The sequence below is a fragment of the Malus domestica genome, chromosome 15, assembly GCF_042453785.1.
Source record: "Malus domestica chromosome 15, GDT2T_hap1".
In the NCBI taxonomy this organism is placed as follows: domain Eukaryota; kingdom Viridiplantae; phylum Streptophyta; class Magnoliopsida; order Rosales; family Rosaceae; genus Malus; species Malus domestica.
Genome location: NC_091675.1, coordinates 16,883,938 through 16,899,632, shown reverse-complemented (window position 1 = coordinate 16,899,632; position 15,695 = coordinate 16,883,938). Strand labels below are relative to the sequence as shown.

Below are 15,695 nucleotides of genomic sequence, written 5' to 3'. Positions count from 1 at the left end.
TATCGGCTCATCAAACAGTATCAAACAAATTGCCCCATCTACTACATCCTTAACCAAGCACTCGATTGTAACTCTTAGGAACTAATGTGTCATATGCTTAGGGGCATTCTTTCAAGTCTTGAGGTGACTCGCGAGGGCCTTTTTGCAGGCCAATGGGCTATACATGATCCTATCATGTCTGCTCTCATCCCTTTACAATTTAAGGCTTGGATCACTTCGATGAAATGATTTATTCGAAGGAACAAGACATCTTCAAACCACCAAATGTCAGCTGCATCTTGAAACCTCGAGTTCTCTGCATTGTTTGGCAGAACATTGAAGCTCTGTACTTCATCAGTTTCAGAACTAAATGCATTAAGATTTGTACAAGCTGTTGACTTTTGTATTTTAGGTAGGATCCCTAATTGATATGTAATCACTTGTAATTAGTTTTCTTTCCTTTTATGTTAGGGTTGTACACCTATAAGTTCCTCTTATAGAGAAGAATATCATAATTAAAAGCATTCTCTTCTTGGCATCAGAGCCAGGTTGAAAAAAGGAAAAAAAAAAAACCCCATAGCTGCGATAGCACTGTTGCGGCTCAGCCATGTGTGGTGCGCCGACCTCGATCAGTGAGCGACTGTTGTCATTGCTACCCTCTGTGAATTTGAAACGAACAACGAGCGACGCCGTCGTTGCTGACCTGAATTCATCGAATCGTTTCACTTTCTGATTTGATTTGAAGCTGTGAAGGATTGCACAGATTGCAACCCAACGGACTTGTGTTGTTGCGTCGTACCCGACTTAAGGTCCGACTGACCCAGGATTGCATGCCTGCTACTCATCACATTCTTGTTGCACTGCTGCACAGACTACCACCGGACAACCGTTGTTTCTGACCCACAGACCCGCTACACCATAAACCAGACCTCGATCAAACCCGCTTGCATCCGCATCTGAACCCAAATTTGTAGCCGCTGTTGCCCTACGTTGCTGCAGTCCAACCCGTTTGCATCTAGACTTTGTTCCTGCATTCGCACAGTTGCACCTTGTTTCTGCACTCGTGTTTTGCAGTTCTTTCTGGAGCAGCCCACGTAGAAATGAGGGAAAGAATAAAGGAAAAAAGAAAAAATAGAAAAGGGCAAAAGGAAAAGGGGAATCAGAATTAGTGGTGTTGAAAAAAGAAAAATTGGGCTATTTGATTAAGGCCCACACGGCAAAGAAAAATTGTGGTTTTTTTTTAGATTATTATTATTTGTAATTGTTGTTGGGCTATCCTTCTTGTTGGCCCGTGCAAATTGACACTTCTTGGGCTTGGTTTGCTTGGAAATTTGGGCTTTATCAATCACCGAGTGACGTATTGATTGAAGTTGCTTGGGAATGGTAGTCTGGACTTGTGATTCTGCTAATACAGGTAACAATGGTACGGCTTTAAAGGTTTCTACCTCTGTTACGAATAATACATGGATAATTGATTCTGGTGCTACTGAACATATGACTTATGATCAATGGTACGGCTTTAAAGGTTTCCACCACAACTGCCGTCAGTGTCGTCAATGGTAATCCTGCCCCTGTTATCGGGGAAGGAATCGTCTCCCTTTCAGATACCCTTAGTCTTGATACCGTACTTGTTGTGCCTTCTCTTAACTATAATTTATTAACTGTTGCTCAAATAACTGTCGTCCTGCATTGTCTTGTGATTTTTTGGCTTTTTTTGTGTGTTTTTAAGGACATTCGGACTCGCAAGACGATTGGTTATGGTATTAGGAAAGGGAAGCTCTACTACTTGGAGCTGAAGTCAAACAGTTCTCGAATGTTGACTCAAGCTCTTGCAGTGGACGGAAATCCAGGGGATAGGAATAAAGCTTCGGAGGTTTGGTTGTGGCATCGTCGACTTGGACATGCTTCTTTCGACTATCTACGGAGGTTGTTTCCTAGCCTATTTGTTAAGCATGATGTTTCTAGTTTTAAATGTGGTGTTTGTGAACTAGCTAAAAGTCATTGTGCTTCGTTTCCATCCAGTTTGAATAAAAGTTCTGTTCCATTTATGATAATTCATTCTGATATTTGGGGTCCATCTAAAACTGCTACATTTGGTGGTGCTCATTGGTTCGTTACTTTTATTGATGACTGCACACGTATGACTTGGGTTTGTTTGATGAAATCCAAATGTGAAGTTACTTCTTTGTTTCAACAGTTTTACAAAATGGTACAAGTACAATATAAGTCACAAATACAGGTTCTCAAGAGTGATAATGGTGGCGAATACGTTAACTCTGAACTTCGTGCCTTTCTTGATCATCATGGAATTGTTCATCAAACTACATGTCCATATACTCCACAACAAAATGGGGTTGCCGAACGCAAGAACCGTCAGCTTCTGGAGGTTGTTCGTGCCTCTTTACTCGAGGCTTGTCTCCCGTTATCCTATTGGGGAGAAGCTCTCACCTCAGCTGCGTATCTCATTAATCGTGTTCCATCCCGATCGGTTGATTTTCAGACAACCCTTCAGACACTTTCTTCACATGTTGATGCTCATGCAATCCCTAATCTTCCACCTCATGTGTTTGGTTGTGTGGCCTTCGTTCATCTTCATAAACAACAGCGAAGTAAGCTTGAACCTCGAGCCTTATGATGTGTGTTTGTGGGGTATGCATCAAGGCAGAAAGGATACCGTTGTTATCACCCACCGACGAATAAGTTGTTTGTCACTATAGATGTTGCGTTTCATGAGAATAATATGTACTTTGCCAATCCCGAGTCTTCATTTCAGGGGGAGAATCAGAAAGAAGTTCAAACTCTTAATTATACTATTCCAGATATAGATAGAGTGAATGATTTGGATTTAAGTGGTGACGTCTTGGAAATAAGTGGTGATCATTCACACGAAAATAATGATGTGAATGAATTGGAATTAAGTGGTAATGTCTTGGAGACAAGTGGTGATCATTCACATGGAAACAATGTTGAAAACCTTGAAAGGGATGAGTCGACATCGCTAGATAACTCACTGCTTGATAGCTCACTGCCAGTTTCCTCACCACCGGACAACCCTGTGTCGCCAGCTACCTCACAGTCGATCTTGAGTCCCAATAACCATAATCAATCGTCTTCGATCCCGGATGCACCACCACCACGTCGTCTCCCTGATCGCGTCAACCGAGGTATTCCTAAACTTACTTATGAAGCCGACCCTAAATGTAAAACTAGGTATCCGGTGAGTAAGCCCAACCCTGAGTCTAATGTGTTATACCCGTTAAGTAATTATGTGTCTACCAGTCACCTGTCAGAATCAAATAAGTCGTTTATGCATCAATTATCTACTGTATCTATTCCTAACAGTGTGCAGGAGGCTTTAACTGATCCACGTTGGCAAGTAGCAATGAATGAAGAGTTGAAGTCTTTGAAGAAGAATGCTACCTGGGAGATCACAGATTTGCCAGCTGGCAAGAAACCTGTGGGATGCAAATGGGTCTATACTGTGAAATACAAAGCAGATGGGACGGTGGATCGTTTCAAGGTAAGACTGGTAGCAAAAGGATACACTCAAAAATATGGAATCGACTACACAGATACATTTTCACCTGTAGCCAAGATCAACACAGTTCGTGTTTTGTTATCCTTGGCTGCAAATCTTAATTGGTCCTTACAACAGTTCGATGTGAAGAACGCCTTCTTGCATGGAGACTTGACAGAAGAGATTTATATGGATCTTCCACCGGGATGTAATGCTCCAGATAAATACAAAAGAAAAGTGTGCAGGTTGAAGAAATCCTTGTATGGCTTGAAGCAGTCCCATCGAGCATGGTTCGGAAGATTCACAAAATCTATGAGAGCATTTGGTTACAGACAAAGTAACTCTGATCATACTTTGTTCTTGAAAAGACAGAATGGGAAGCTTACTGCACTTATTGTGTATGTAGACGATATGGTGGTAACATGTAATGATCCGGAAGAATGTGCGGCCTTGCAAAGATACCTGTCTACAGAATGTGAAATGAAGGACCTTGGATCCGTGAAATATTTTTTAGGGATTGAGGTGTCAAGAAGCAGTTCTTGAATTTTCTTGTCTTAGAGGAAGTATATTATTGATTTGTTGCACGAAACTGGCATGTCAGCTTGTCAGCCAGTAGCTACACCATTAGAAGAAGGATTGAAGCTTAGTGTTGATCCTAATCAAGTACCAGTTGACAAAGGAAGATACCAAAGGTTAGTAGGCCGTTTGATGTATTTGGCACACACAAGACCGGACCTTGCTTATGCCTTGAGTGTAGTGAGTCAATACATGCATGATCCTAGAGAACAACATATGAATGCCGTGATGAGAATATTGCGATATTTGAAGGGAAGTCCGGGCAAAGGAATTTTGTTTAAGAGGAATAATCACTTTAGTGTTGAAGGTTATACTGATGCAGATTGGGCAGGTTCTATTGATGATAGACGATTAACATCAGGTTACTTTACGTTTGTTGGGGGTAACTTGGTTACATGGAGAAGTAAGAAAGAGAATGTGGTTGCTCGTTCTAGTGCAGTAGCAGAATATAGAGGTATGGCTTTGGGGATTTGTGAAATTTTGTGGCTTAAGCTTCTGTTAAGCGATTTGGGTATACAACATGATCAGCCCATGAAATTATTTTGTGATAATAAAGTTACTCGTGACATTGCACATAATCCGGTACAACATGATAGAACAAAGCATGTTGAAGTTGATCGGTTCTTCATCAGAGAAAAATTGGAAGGGAAAATAATTAAAGTACCGGCGATAAGAACAGAAAATCAGTTGGCAGATATCCTCACGAAAGCTATTTCGAGTCACAAGTTTTCAAGTTTCTTACACAAGTTGGGCATGAACGACATATATGCACCAACTTGAGGGGGAGTGTTGACTTTTGTATTTTAGGTAGGATCCCTAATTGATATGTAATCCCATGTAATCACTTGTAATTAGTTTTCTTTCCTTTTATGTTAGGGTTGTACACCTATAAATTCCTCTTATAGAGAAGAATATCATAATTAAAAGCATTCTCTTCCATCCAAGCAATGGCTTCCGTGCTCCATTTTGACATTTTCAACTTTTTAGTGAACAAAGAGATCGATTCTTAGCTTCTCAAAATCTGGAATGTGTCTTTCCAAGAAGAAAATATCAAAAAGCTCGAAAAAGTCAAAGTTTTGGAAATCAGATTTCCTTGTTCAAAATCATCACTCATTTCCAAGAAATGTGCAGCGCAATACAGCGGATCTATGTTGGCAGCGGTTAGATCAACCTTCCAACCATAACAGAACTTGACTACAAATTCGAAAACTTTTGCTTCGCCTGGAAGATTGTCTAACTGGATTCTGGGGCTGGCATCTCTCTCTACACTAATTCTTTAGAATACTATTTGATTCAAGTAACCACTTCTCATGACCATGGGAAACTTGTGCAAGTAAAAGTTGGAGTCACCAACTTGTATGATAAAATTGTGAACACGGAAAATTCATGAAACGAAAGAGACAAGAACAACGTGTACAAAATAATATTTGTGTTTGATGATTTTGGGTTACAATCTCTCTCAAATTTGATCATCTGATTCGATCTCCGTAAGGTGTTGATTTGTGGATGTTTCGTTGATCCAAGGGCCGTCGAGGCTTGATCTTGGATGAACTGTTGGAAGTTTCTTCAAGGGGCCGTGGGCTTGATCTTTGAAGGTGGATTTGAGCGGATCTTCAAGGAGCCGTTGGGGCTTGATCTTGAGGATGAGTGTTTCTTCAAGGGCCGTTAAGGTTTGATCTTGAATAACGGTGATGAACGGATCTTCAAGGGCTTTTGGGCTTGATCTTGAAGAACGGTTGGATGTGTGGATTTGTTGATGTTTGTTGATCCAAGGGCCATCGGGGCTTGATCTTGGATGAACGGATGATGAACGATGGTGCTTTCTTCAAGGGCCGTCGGGGCTTGATCTTGAATTGGTGATGAACGGATCTTCAAGGGCTTTTGGGCTTGATCTTGAAGAACGGTTGGATGTGTGGATTTGTTGATGTTTGTTGATCCAAGGGCCATCGGGGCTTGATCTTGGATGAACGGATGATGAACGATGGTGCTTTCTTCAAGGGCCGTCGGGGCTTGATCTTGAATTGGTGGATTTGGTGATGTTGTTGATCCAAAAGGGCCGTCGGGGCTTGATCTTAGGATGAACAGTTGTGTGGATTTGTTGATGTTATTGATCCAAAGGGCCGTTGGGGCTTGATCTTAGGATGAACAATTGTGTGGATTTGTTGATGTTGTTGATCCAAAGGGCCGTTGGGGCTTGATCTTAGGATGAACAATTATGTGGATTTGGTGATGTTGTTGATCCAAAAGGGCCGTCGGGGCTTGATCTTAGGATGAACAATTGTGTGGATTTGTTGAACACTTTCTTCAAGGGCCGTCGAGGCTTGATCTTGAATTGGTGGAAGTTCTTCAAGGGCCGTTGGGGCTTGATCTTGAAGGAGGAATTTCTTCAAGGGCCGTTGGGGCTTGATCTTGAAGGAGGATTTGACGAAGAACGAAGAGGGCTTTCTTGATCCTTCGAGATTTGCTTGAGAGCTTTAGAGTTTCAAAGCTTCAAGGATTTTGGATGTGTGGGGAGTATTCTCTTCCATTTTGGGAGTAGAGAAATGTATTTGTGAATTGGTTTCTTGATTCTTTGATGGAGGATCCTATTTATAGGCTTTGGGAACGAATCACCACCATCCATTTGTTTTGGTGGATGTTGTAGGTGAATTTTGGTGGATGTTGTAGGTGAAACTTGGTGGATGTTGTAGGTGAACTTAGTGTATGATGTAGGTGAAGTGAATGAAGGTTGTAATTTTAATACAATGGTCAACATTTATTTCACCAAAATTTCAATGTTTACAAATGTAATCTTAATGCAATGGCTAACATTTATGCCACCGAAATTTCAATGTCTACAAATGCCCCCACTTCAAGGCGCGTTGTATACATGTGCTTGTTACATGTAGGAGATGCGTTTTGAAGTCCCTTAATGTAGTTGTCAATCCAAGGGCCATCGAGGCTTGATCTTGAATTTGGCTGGAGATTTCTTCAAGGGCCGTTGAGGCTTGTTCTTGGACGTTGTTTGAAATTTCTTCAAGGGTCGTCGAGGCTTGATCTTGAAGGTTGAAATTGGACCACAATGAGCTTTATGTGGTAGATGATCTTTGGCTTTGGTAGTGGATGAATCGGCACGTATTTGTTTTTGCGCTTTGTTGACTTTCCACAGCTTTGATCTTGAACTGGGTTGGAGGATTTTTTGGATTCCTCCAATTGTTGATTTTCCACAGCTTATTCTTGAACTGGATTTGATTCAAATATGGTGGACGCTTGATCTTGAATCGAACTTGTGATTTCCTCAAGGGCCGTCGAGGCTTGATCTTGAATTTGGCCGGAAACTTCTTCAAGGGCCGTTGATGCTTGATTCTTGAAGGTTGACTCGAACACATGGCAAGCAGGCACGAGGTGAAGGTGACGACTTGTTGCTTTGTTCAATCTTTCTAATTCACACCTGAGCGGTTTGGTCAACGGTATGATCTTCAAGATTGATGGGCTCTTCTTCCAGTTGGTGACTTGATCTTTAAGGACTTGATTCAAGGGTGGTGAAACGGCACATGCAGCCCACAACGCCTAGCAAGTCGACCCAAGAATTTGAGGGTCAAAACGAGTCCTCCACCCAGAGTGATTGCAAACCTGATGATATGAGATACTTTTGATTTTGAAGAAGTAGCGGGTGAATCGACACGTGCTTTGTTGTGCTTGTCTCCACATGCTTCAATATATCATTTTCCCTTGTCTTATCTATTCTTCTGGTAGAATGTAGCATCTTATCGAGTTCTTCAGCTCAGACTCCTTCTGCTGAGCTGACTGTGCAGGCTGCATTTTTCTCTGCTTGTTTCTTCAGGCAGATGTGGCAGCTTCTTGAGTTCCTCAGCTCGGACTCCTTCTGCTGAGCTGACTGTGAAAACTGTATTCTTCTCTGCTTGTTTCTTCTGCACGTTGTCTCCACATGCTGCAAGGTATCATTTTCACTTGCCTTATCTGTTCTCCAGGCAAATGTGGCATCCGAGTTTGAGTGGAGGTTCCGGCATATTGTTTTCTTTATCCTTGTCTTTGTAGGTAAGAACAAGGAAAAAGGAAAGGACAGGGAGAACACATGATATGAGATACTCTTGCTTTCTACCCTGGTGATATGAGATATTTTTGCTTTGGTGTCATTTGTTTGCAGAGGTACCCCAAGGAATAAGAAACACTGAGTGACTCGAGAGGCTTCGTTGGGAAGGCATTTTCGGAGATGAAGAAAAGTTCTCAGAGATGAAGAAAGGTTATGTATGTCTGCCTTGCTATGGAGGGTGAAGGTGGACAGTTATAGGAAATTCTTTAGTACCTGTAGAGGTACTATTCTTTTACTCGTGTCGGCAACCAATGCGTGATTGATCAGTATGGCTTCACGTGCTTTCTTCTTTATCAGAAATCTTCAACAAATTGTCCGTAATTTTCGTTAAGCTGAGTGTGCATGTGACATGTGTTGACGAGGCTGAAAAAGACTGGCGCCTCTTCGATATCTGGGATCGGCGCTTCGAAAAATTGCCCGTGATTTCCGCAAAGCTAAGTTTACGCGTGACGGGTGCTGACGAGGCTGAAAAAGACTGGCGCCTCTTCGATATCTGGGATTGGCACTTTAACAAATTGCCCGTGATTTTCGCAAATTTGAGTTTGCGCGTGACGGGTGCTAACGCGTCTGGAAAAGCAAGATGCTTCTCCGATTTCTGAGCTTACCTCTTTGATTTTTGAATTGGCCTATTCGAATTCTGAGCTCGCCTCTTCGATCTTTGAAATCCCGTCGAGTGTTGATCTTTATAGAGGCACGCAGTTCGTTTCAAAGCACACTTGAATTTTCGCTTGTAGAAACTCCCTTCTTGCACTTCTAAGATCTTGATTTGTCCGACCTCTTCTTTCTTCAACACCTTTGAAAATGTCTGGACCCTCCGACCGTCGTTTTGATTTGAACCTTGGTGAAGAGGTAGTCCCGTCTTCTCCAGATAACATATGGCGCCCATCCTTCATATCCCTTACTGGTCCTCTTACCGTTGGGGATTCGGTGGTGAAGAATGATATGACCGCTGCAGTGGTGGCCCGAAACCTTGTCACTCCCAGAGATAACAGACTACTTTCCAAACGGTCTGATGAGTTGGCTGTTAAGGATTATCTGGCTCTCAGTGTGCAGTGTGCAGGTTCTGTGTCTAATATGGCCCAACGCCTATTTACTCGAACCCGTCAAGTTGAATCATTGGCGGCTGAAGTGATGAGTCTCAAACAGGAGATTAGAGGGCTTAAGCAGGAGAATAAACAGTTGCATAAGCTCGCACATAGCTATGCGACAAACATGAAGAGGAAGATTAACCAGATGTAGGAATCTGATGGTCAGATTTTACTTGATCATCAGAGGTTTGTGGGTTTGTTCCAGCAGCATTTGCCTTTGTCTTCTGGGGCTGTACCGCGTAATGAAGCTCCAAATGATCAACCTTTGGCTCTTCTTCTTCCTGGAGTTCCGCCGAGTGGTGTGGCTTCAAACAGTCAACCTCTGGCGCCTCTCATTTCTGGAGCTCTGCCGAGTGGTGAGGCGGCACTTGATCGTCCTTGAAGATCCCCTCTTGTAAATTTGATTTGATTTTTTTTTTAAGTATGTAGAATGCAAATTTATGTAAAATTTCCAGAAAAAATAAATAAAAACGGACTTTATTTCTCTCAATGCATTTGTTTTTTTTTTGTTTTTTTTTTTTTGTAAATACATAATAACATATGTATTTATTTATTTATTCTTTTGTAATAAAATTGACTTTCTTTAATAAAACTTTTATATTTTTTTTTTATTTTGATATGACTGAACTCGAAATTGAATGTTCGAGCCGCCTACGTACCCTTCCAAAGAAGAGATCAAGCCATAACGTAGTTCAAATGAGTGATGAATTTAACAGTAATTTTGATGATGATTTTTCCGTACACAGTTTATGCTCTTGCGGGCCAGGAGTTTTGGTTCATGCAGTTTAGGCTCGTGCGAACAAAGAGCATTGGTTCGTGCAGTTTAGGCTCGTGCGAACAAGGAGCATTGGTGTTTCCTTTTATGCTCGTACAGACCAGGAGCTTTGTGCCATGCAGTTTAGACTCGTGCGGGCGAGGAGAATTTGTGAATTTTGTCAAGCAATTTTGGAGAGGCGTTCCTCACAATCTTCATAGCAAGGAGCCTTGACCGAGTGATTGAAGAAGTCTTTGGGAAAGAAATCACGCATCGTGATGGGGATGGACGATCTATATCTCGAAATTTCATCATCTTCAACACGTTCACGTTGCTTTGAAGGTTGACAAGAGCTGCTTTGCCCCCTTTCCGATTGGCGGACTTGTGGAGGAGACGTATGCTTCTTGTGCAATTTCTTAGGAGTGACTTGAGTCCATCCTTCAACTTTGCTTGTCTTGGAGGATGCCCCCTGAGGTTGAGGTAAAAATTTTGAGTCGGAAGAGCCAGAAGTGATGGTGGTATAGTTTGACTTCACCACATCGTCAAGATCTAGCTCGATGATTCTCCTCAAGCTCCTTCAAAGTGCGTCTATGCATCTCTTGATCACGAAAAGCTTCAGCTTGAATCGCCTTGCCTCGTGTAGGGATTTTGACGGGAGATGTGTTGACTATCATTGCTTCCTTGGTGGATTTCCACGTAGCCTTCTCCACCTTTTTCTCAAGAATTTTGTCGTTCTTGTAGTCGGCGATCGGTTCCTTCTTCCTATGATGGGCGATGCTCAACTCCATGTCATGGACGCGGGTGGCCAATTCCTCGAAGGTCCGTGGTTTAATGCCTTGAAGGATGTATTGCAAACCCCATTGCATGCCTTGGATGCACATCTCGATTGAAGAGGTTTCCGATAGCCTGTCTTTACAGTCGAGGCTTAGAGTGCGCCATCTGTTGATGTAGTCAATGACTGGCTCGTCCTTCCACTGCTTTGTGCTTGTTAGCTCTAGCATGCTCACAGTGCGGCGGGTGCTGTAGAAGCGGTTGAGGAATTCCCTTTCCAACTGTTCCCAGCTGTTGATGGACTCAGGCTCTAGGTCCGTGTACCACTCAAATGCGTTTCCTTTCAGTGAGCGCACAAACTGCTTGGCGAGGTAGTCTCCCTCCGTCCCCGCGTTGTTGCAAGTTTCGACGAAATGTGCAACGTGCTGCTTTGGGTTTCCTTTTCCATCAAACTGCATGAACTTTGGTGGTTGATATCCCCTCGGGATCTTTAGGGCATCAATCTTCTTTGAATAAGGCTTTGAGTACAACCCGGAGGTATTTGAGCTCCCTTCGTACTGTGCCTTGACGGTGCTGGCAATCATCTCTTGTAACTGTTGGATAGAAAGAGATCCCATGAGTGCTGCTTCTTGGTCTGGCTCCGGCTTCACATCAATTCTCTCCACCGTAGGCTCATCTTCTGGGTTAGGGTTCTCGCCGTCATGTGGCTCCAGTCGACTGACGAGTGCAGCGATTTGCAAGTCTTTTTCTTCCACAGTTCGGGTTAGCCTTGCGATTGCTTCATTCATTTGAGCCAGTTGTTCTTCGATGGAGGTAACGCCGATGGTCATGACTTGTGCAACCAATAGACGTGACTTTCCTTTAGACATCCAAGATGCTGACGAAGAACGTCGTTGGTTGTTTTGGGATGTCATCTTGTGTGCCTCAGTAGCATGCTTCGGTGCCCCAAACGATGTCAGGTTGATGACAGACTCACACCTTTGATGCTCCCTTTGCTCTTTTAGTGGCACCAACTTTGAAGTGGCATGTTGATGAGCGGTTGTGGCGCCAATGGATTGTCCATTTGCGGCAGAAGTGCTTAGGATCCTTCCCTCAGTGATTGCGAGAACTGCTTGTCCCTTGCTTGATGCCATTGACTTTGAGGTGTGTTTGGATTCCTTGAACGGAGAAAGAGATGAGAGGTAGAGATTGTCCCACCGAGCGTGCCAATTTGTGAACACGGAAAATTCCTGAAACGAAAGAGACAAGAACAACGTGTACAAAATAATATTTGTGTTTGATGATTTTGGGTTACAATCTCTCTCAAATTTGATCATCTGATTCGATCTCTGTAAGGTGTTGATTTGTGGATGTTTCGTTGATCCAAGGGCCGTCGAGGCTTGATCTTGGATGAACTGTTGGAAGTTTCTTCAAGGGGCCGTGGGCTTGATCTTTGAAGGTGGATTTGAGCGGATCTTCAAGGAGCCGTTGGGGCTTGATCTTAAGGATGAGTGTTTCTTCAAGGGCCGTTAAGGTTTGATCTTGAATAACTGTGATGAACGGATCTTCAAAGGCTTTTGGGCTTGATCTTGAAGAACGGTTGGATGTGTGGATTTGTTGATGTTTGTTGATCCAAGGGTCGTCGGGGCTTGATCTTGGATGAACGGATGATGAACGATGGTGCTTTCTTCAAGGGCCGTCGGGGCTTGATCTTGAATTGGTGATGAACGGATCTTCAAGGGCTTTTGGGCTTGATCTTGAAGAACGGTTGGATGTGTGGATTTGTTGATGTTTGTTGATCCAAGGGCCATCGGGGCTTGATCTTGGATGAACGGATGATGAACGATGGTGCTTTCTTCAAGGGCCGTCGGGGCTTGATCTTGAATTGGTGGATTTGGTGATGTTGTTGATCCAAAAGGGCCGTCGGGGCTTGATCTTAGGATGAACAGTTGTGTGGATTTGTTGATGTTATTGATCCAAAGGGCCGTTGGGGCTTGATCTTAGGATGAACAATTATGTGGATTTGGTGATGTTGTTGATCCAAAAGGGCCGTCGGGGCTTGATCTTAGGATGAACAATTGTGTGGATTTGTTGAACACTTTCTTCAAGGGCCGTCGAGGCTTGATCTTGAATTGGTGGAAGTTCTTCAAGGGCCGTTGGGGCTTGATCTTGAAGGAGGAATTTCTTCAAGGGCCGTTGGGGCTTGATCTTGAAGGAGGATTTGACGAAGAACGAAGAGGGCTTTCTTGATCCTTCGAGATTTGCTTGAGAGCTTTAGAGTTTCAAAGCTTCAAGGATTTTTGATGTGTGGGGAGTATTCTCTTCCATTTTGGGAGTAGAGAAATGTATTTGTGAATTGGTTTCTTGATTCTTTGATGGAGGAGCCTATTTATAGGCTTTGGGAACGAATCACCACCATCCATTTGTTTTGGTGGATGTTGTAGGTGAATTTTGGTGGATGTTGTAGGTGAAACTTGGTGGATGTTTGTAGGTGAAACTTGGTGGATGTTGTAGGTGAACTTAGTGTATGATGTAGGTGAAGTGAATGAAGGTTGTAATTTTAATACAATGGTCAACATTTATTTCACCAAAATTTCAATGTTTACAAATGTAATCTTAATGCAATGGCTAACATTTATGCCACCGAAATTTCAATGTCTACAAAAATCATTTGCTACTTTTGTCCTAACAAACCTTAATACCATCTTATACTCAGATATGATTGAGTACCCTCCACCCTTGTCTCGAATTCCCATAAGGTAGTTGAATTCAAAACCAACAACAACAATTGCATCATTATAAAAACCACCTAAAATCTGCAGTGCATCAACCAGTTGAGCAGTAGCATTTGTTTCCACCGAAGTGGTTTCAACTTCCCTTGAAGATTTCAAATTAAAGAGCCCTTGAATAGTTGTTCCGCCTTTGTCACACATGTACACATGGAAGCCAAACTCCAAAGAAACAATTTTGAATGTTTGCTGCATTCCAACAAACACATGGTGGGCATACATTCCAACCGATTCTTTTTGGCATTCATCCTTAAGTATTGATGGCTATGCTTTCATAAACTGATAGGAACCCACAAAACCCACTACCATTATCTTGGATTCATCATTTTTTTTATCACAAAATTATGAACAACCAGTTCAATTTTGTCCCGAGGATTCGTGGTACCATTTTGAAAAAATTCACCATTACAAACAAGAAATGTAGAATTGTAAGCATCTTTGACCTGAAATTTGGAAGTAAAATGCCCAGTAATAAGTGTACCCCTCGAATCAGAAATCGGCATATGATAGCCAAATTAAAGAACATAAGTATTTGTTGAGTGCGGCAATTCGTCGAACATGTTGTGGCCCAAGCGAACGCCAACTACTTCTGCTAGAATTAACATCTGTTTCGCAACAAGAATGATACCCATGTCGAAACGGATCTGAAAATCTATAATAATTCCATCAGATATAGAAAAATTAGGTGACTTGAATCTTTCTTTGATAGAATCAAACATTTCGTACCCATGATCTGTGAAATTCGACTTTTGCACATTAGATACAAGGAATGCAAAACCCAGAATGCAAGTAGAATCAAGAAGTAGCCTTGTTGCTGGTAGTAATGATTGAAAGCCAAGAATTGGTAAGAGGCTTCGCGTTCCTTGTCGTTGTGGTATTTGTTGCGAACCTTCTTGAATTTCTTCAATGTGGGTCGCAAATAAGGACAGCTCTTAGGCTTGTATCTCTGACGAAACTGAGAGAAGAACTCGTCTGCTTTCTCTCGGGCCTGAATCTTTTCCTCGTGGAAGGATTGAAGCTTGAGAATGACTTGATTCAATTTCACAAGGGAGATAGGAGATGTCATCTTGATGAATGGCTGATGCACCGGTGCAGCTGTAGAAGATTCACCACTATATTTCGCCATAAGCAACTACAATTGAAGAAGAATGAAATCCTGGGTAGTCCTGAATTCATTCCGAAATTTGGCCCGAGAAGTCTTGAATCCATCGAACTTGGTTTTCAGATTGGAAACTCTTGATTCCATCGTCTTATATGATGTTTACCACGTTATACAATAGAGAAGGATTGAGAGGAACGAACGACTAGCTGATTGTACAAAAAGAAGGTATAACAGAACAACAATACAATTCATTAACTGCCTTTCTTCTCTTGGCATCCTAACAGAAGATACTAAAAATTATGTCCGAGCTTTACTGTAGAATTTGAAATTGTATGAACAATTATGTTGGAAAAACTACCAAAGTGAAATCTAGTACAATTTGTAGATTTCTTACTCTACATTAGTATTTAAATTTGAACTAATGAATGTATCTATAACTTTCTAGAAGTGTTTAAATTGAAGATAATAGATATAAAACTCAGGTTTCAAAGTGTACTAAAACATTGATCAGAACTATCTGAGCAAAGCAAACAATAGTATTTCCTCTTGAAATATCCTTGTCTTGTTACTTTACAAAACTAATTTGTTCTAAAAGATTGAAAGTAAGTGGCTTTCATTTTTGAAATGCCATAACATGAGTAGATTAAAGAAAGATCTTAGGAAAATTCGTTTATATCTTGACCTGAAGTTTAAGAGTTGTTCTAATAGTATTCTGGTCTACCAGTCGAACTACACCCCCGAAGTTGTTACCTTTGAGCATATCTATAATCTTTCATACGCTATATGCAAAGAAGACCCTTGAAGAGGTTATGGAATCCGAAGTTCCATATTTGACTTCAACTTTGCGCTTTGTTGTATTTAGCTCATTGCATTAGACATGACATCTCTTTTGTTGTTGATCTATTGGTAAAGATGCAGCACATCGCCTACACGCATTCACTGGATTGATATTAAAGACGTTTTCAGGATCCTCAAAGGTACTATGATTTGGGCTAATCCCAACGCATCCTGAGCGGATTCGACCCCGTTGATCCTCGAAACGATGCT

General features: G+C 42.0%; 1 protein-coding gene and 1 long non-coding RNA gene across 2 annotated transcripts; one reads left to right on the top strand and one right to left on the bottom strand.

Moving 5' to 3' along the window:
* The first annotated feature begins 4,090 nt into the window (after positions 1 to 4,090).
* On the top strand, positions 4,091 to 4,852 carry LOC139191730 (secreted RxLR effector protein 161-like). Its single transcript, XM_070812736.1, has one exon. It carries the CDS (start codon positions 4,091 to 4,093, stop codon positions 4,850 to 4,852), a length of 762 nt encoding a protein of 253 aa, XP_070668837.1.
* Positions 4,853 to 13,315: 8,463 nt separating this feature from the next.
* Positions 13,316 to 14,980, bottom strand: LOC103400830 (uncharacterized). Its single transcript, XR_011576698.1, has 2 exons — positions 14,273 to 14,980; positions 13,316 to 14,198 (listed from the first exon to the last, which is right to left on the bottom strand). It is a non-coding gene; the product is annotated as an uncharacterized lncRNA (long non-coding RNA).
* Positions 14,981 to 15,695: the final 715 nt, after the last annotated feature.

Coding starts and splice junctions, on each gene's coding strand:
- LOC139191730 (XM_070812736.1), top strand. CDS start 4,091: ATGTCAGCTTGTCAGCCAGTAGCTACACCATTAGAAGAAGGATTGAAG.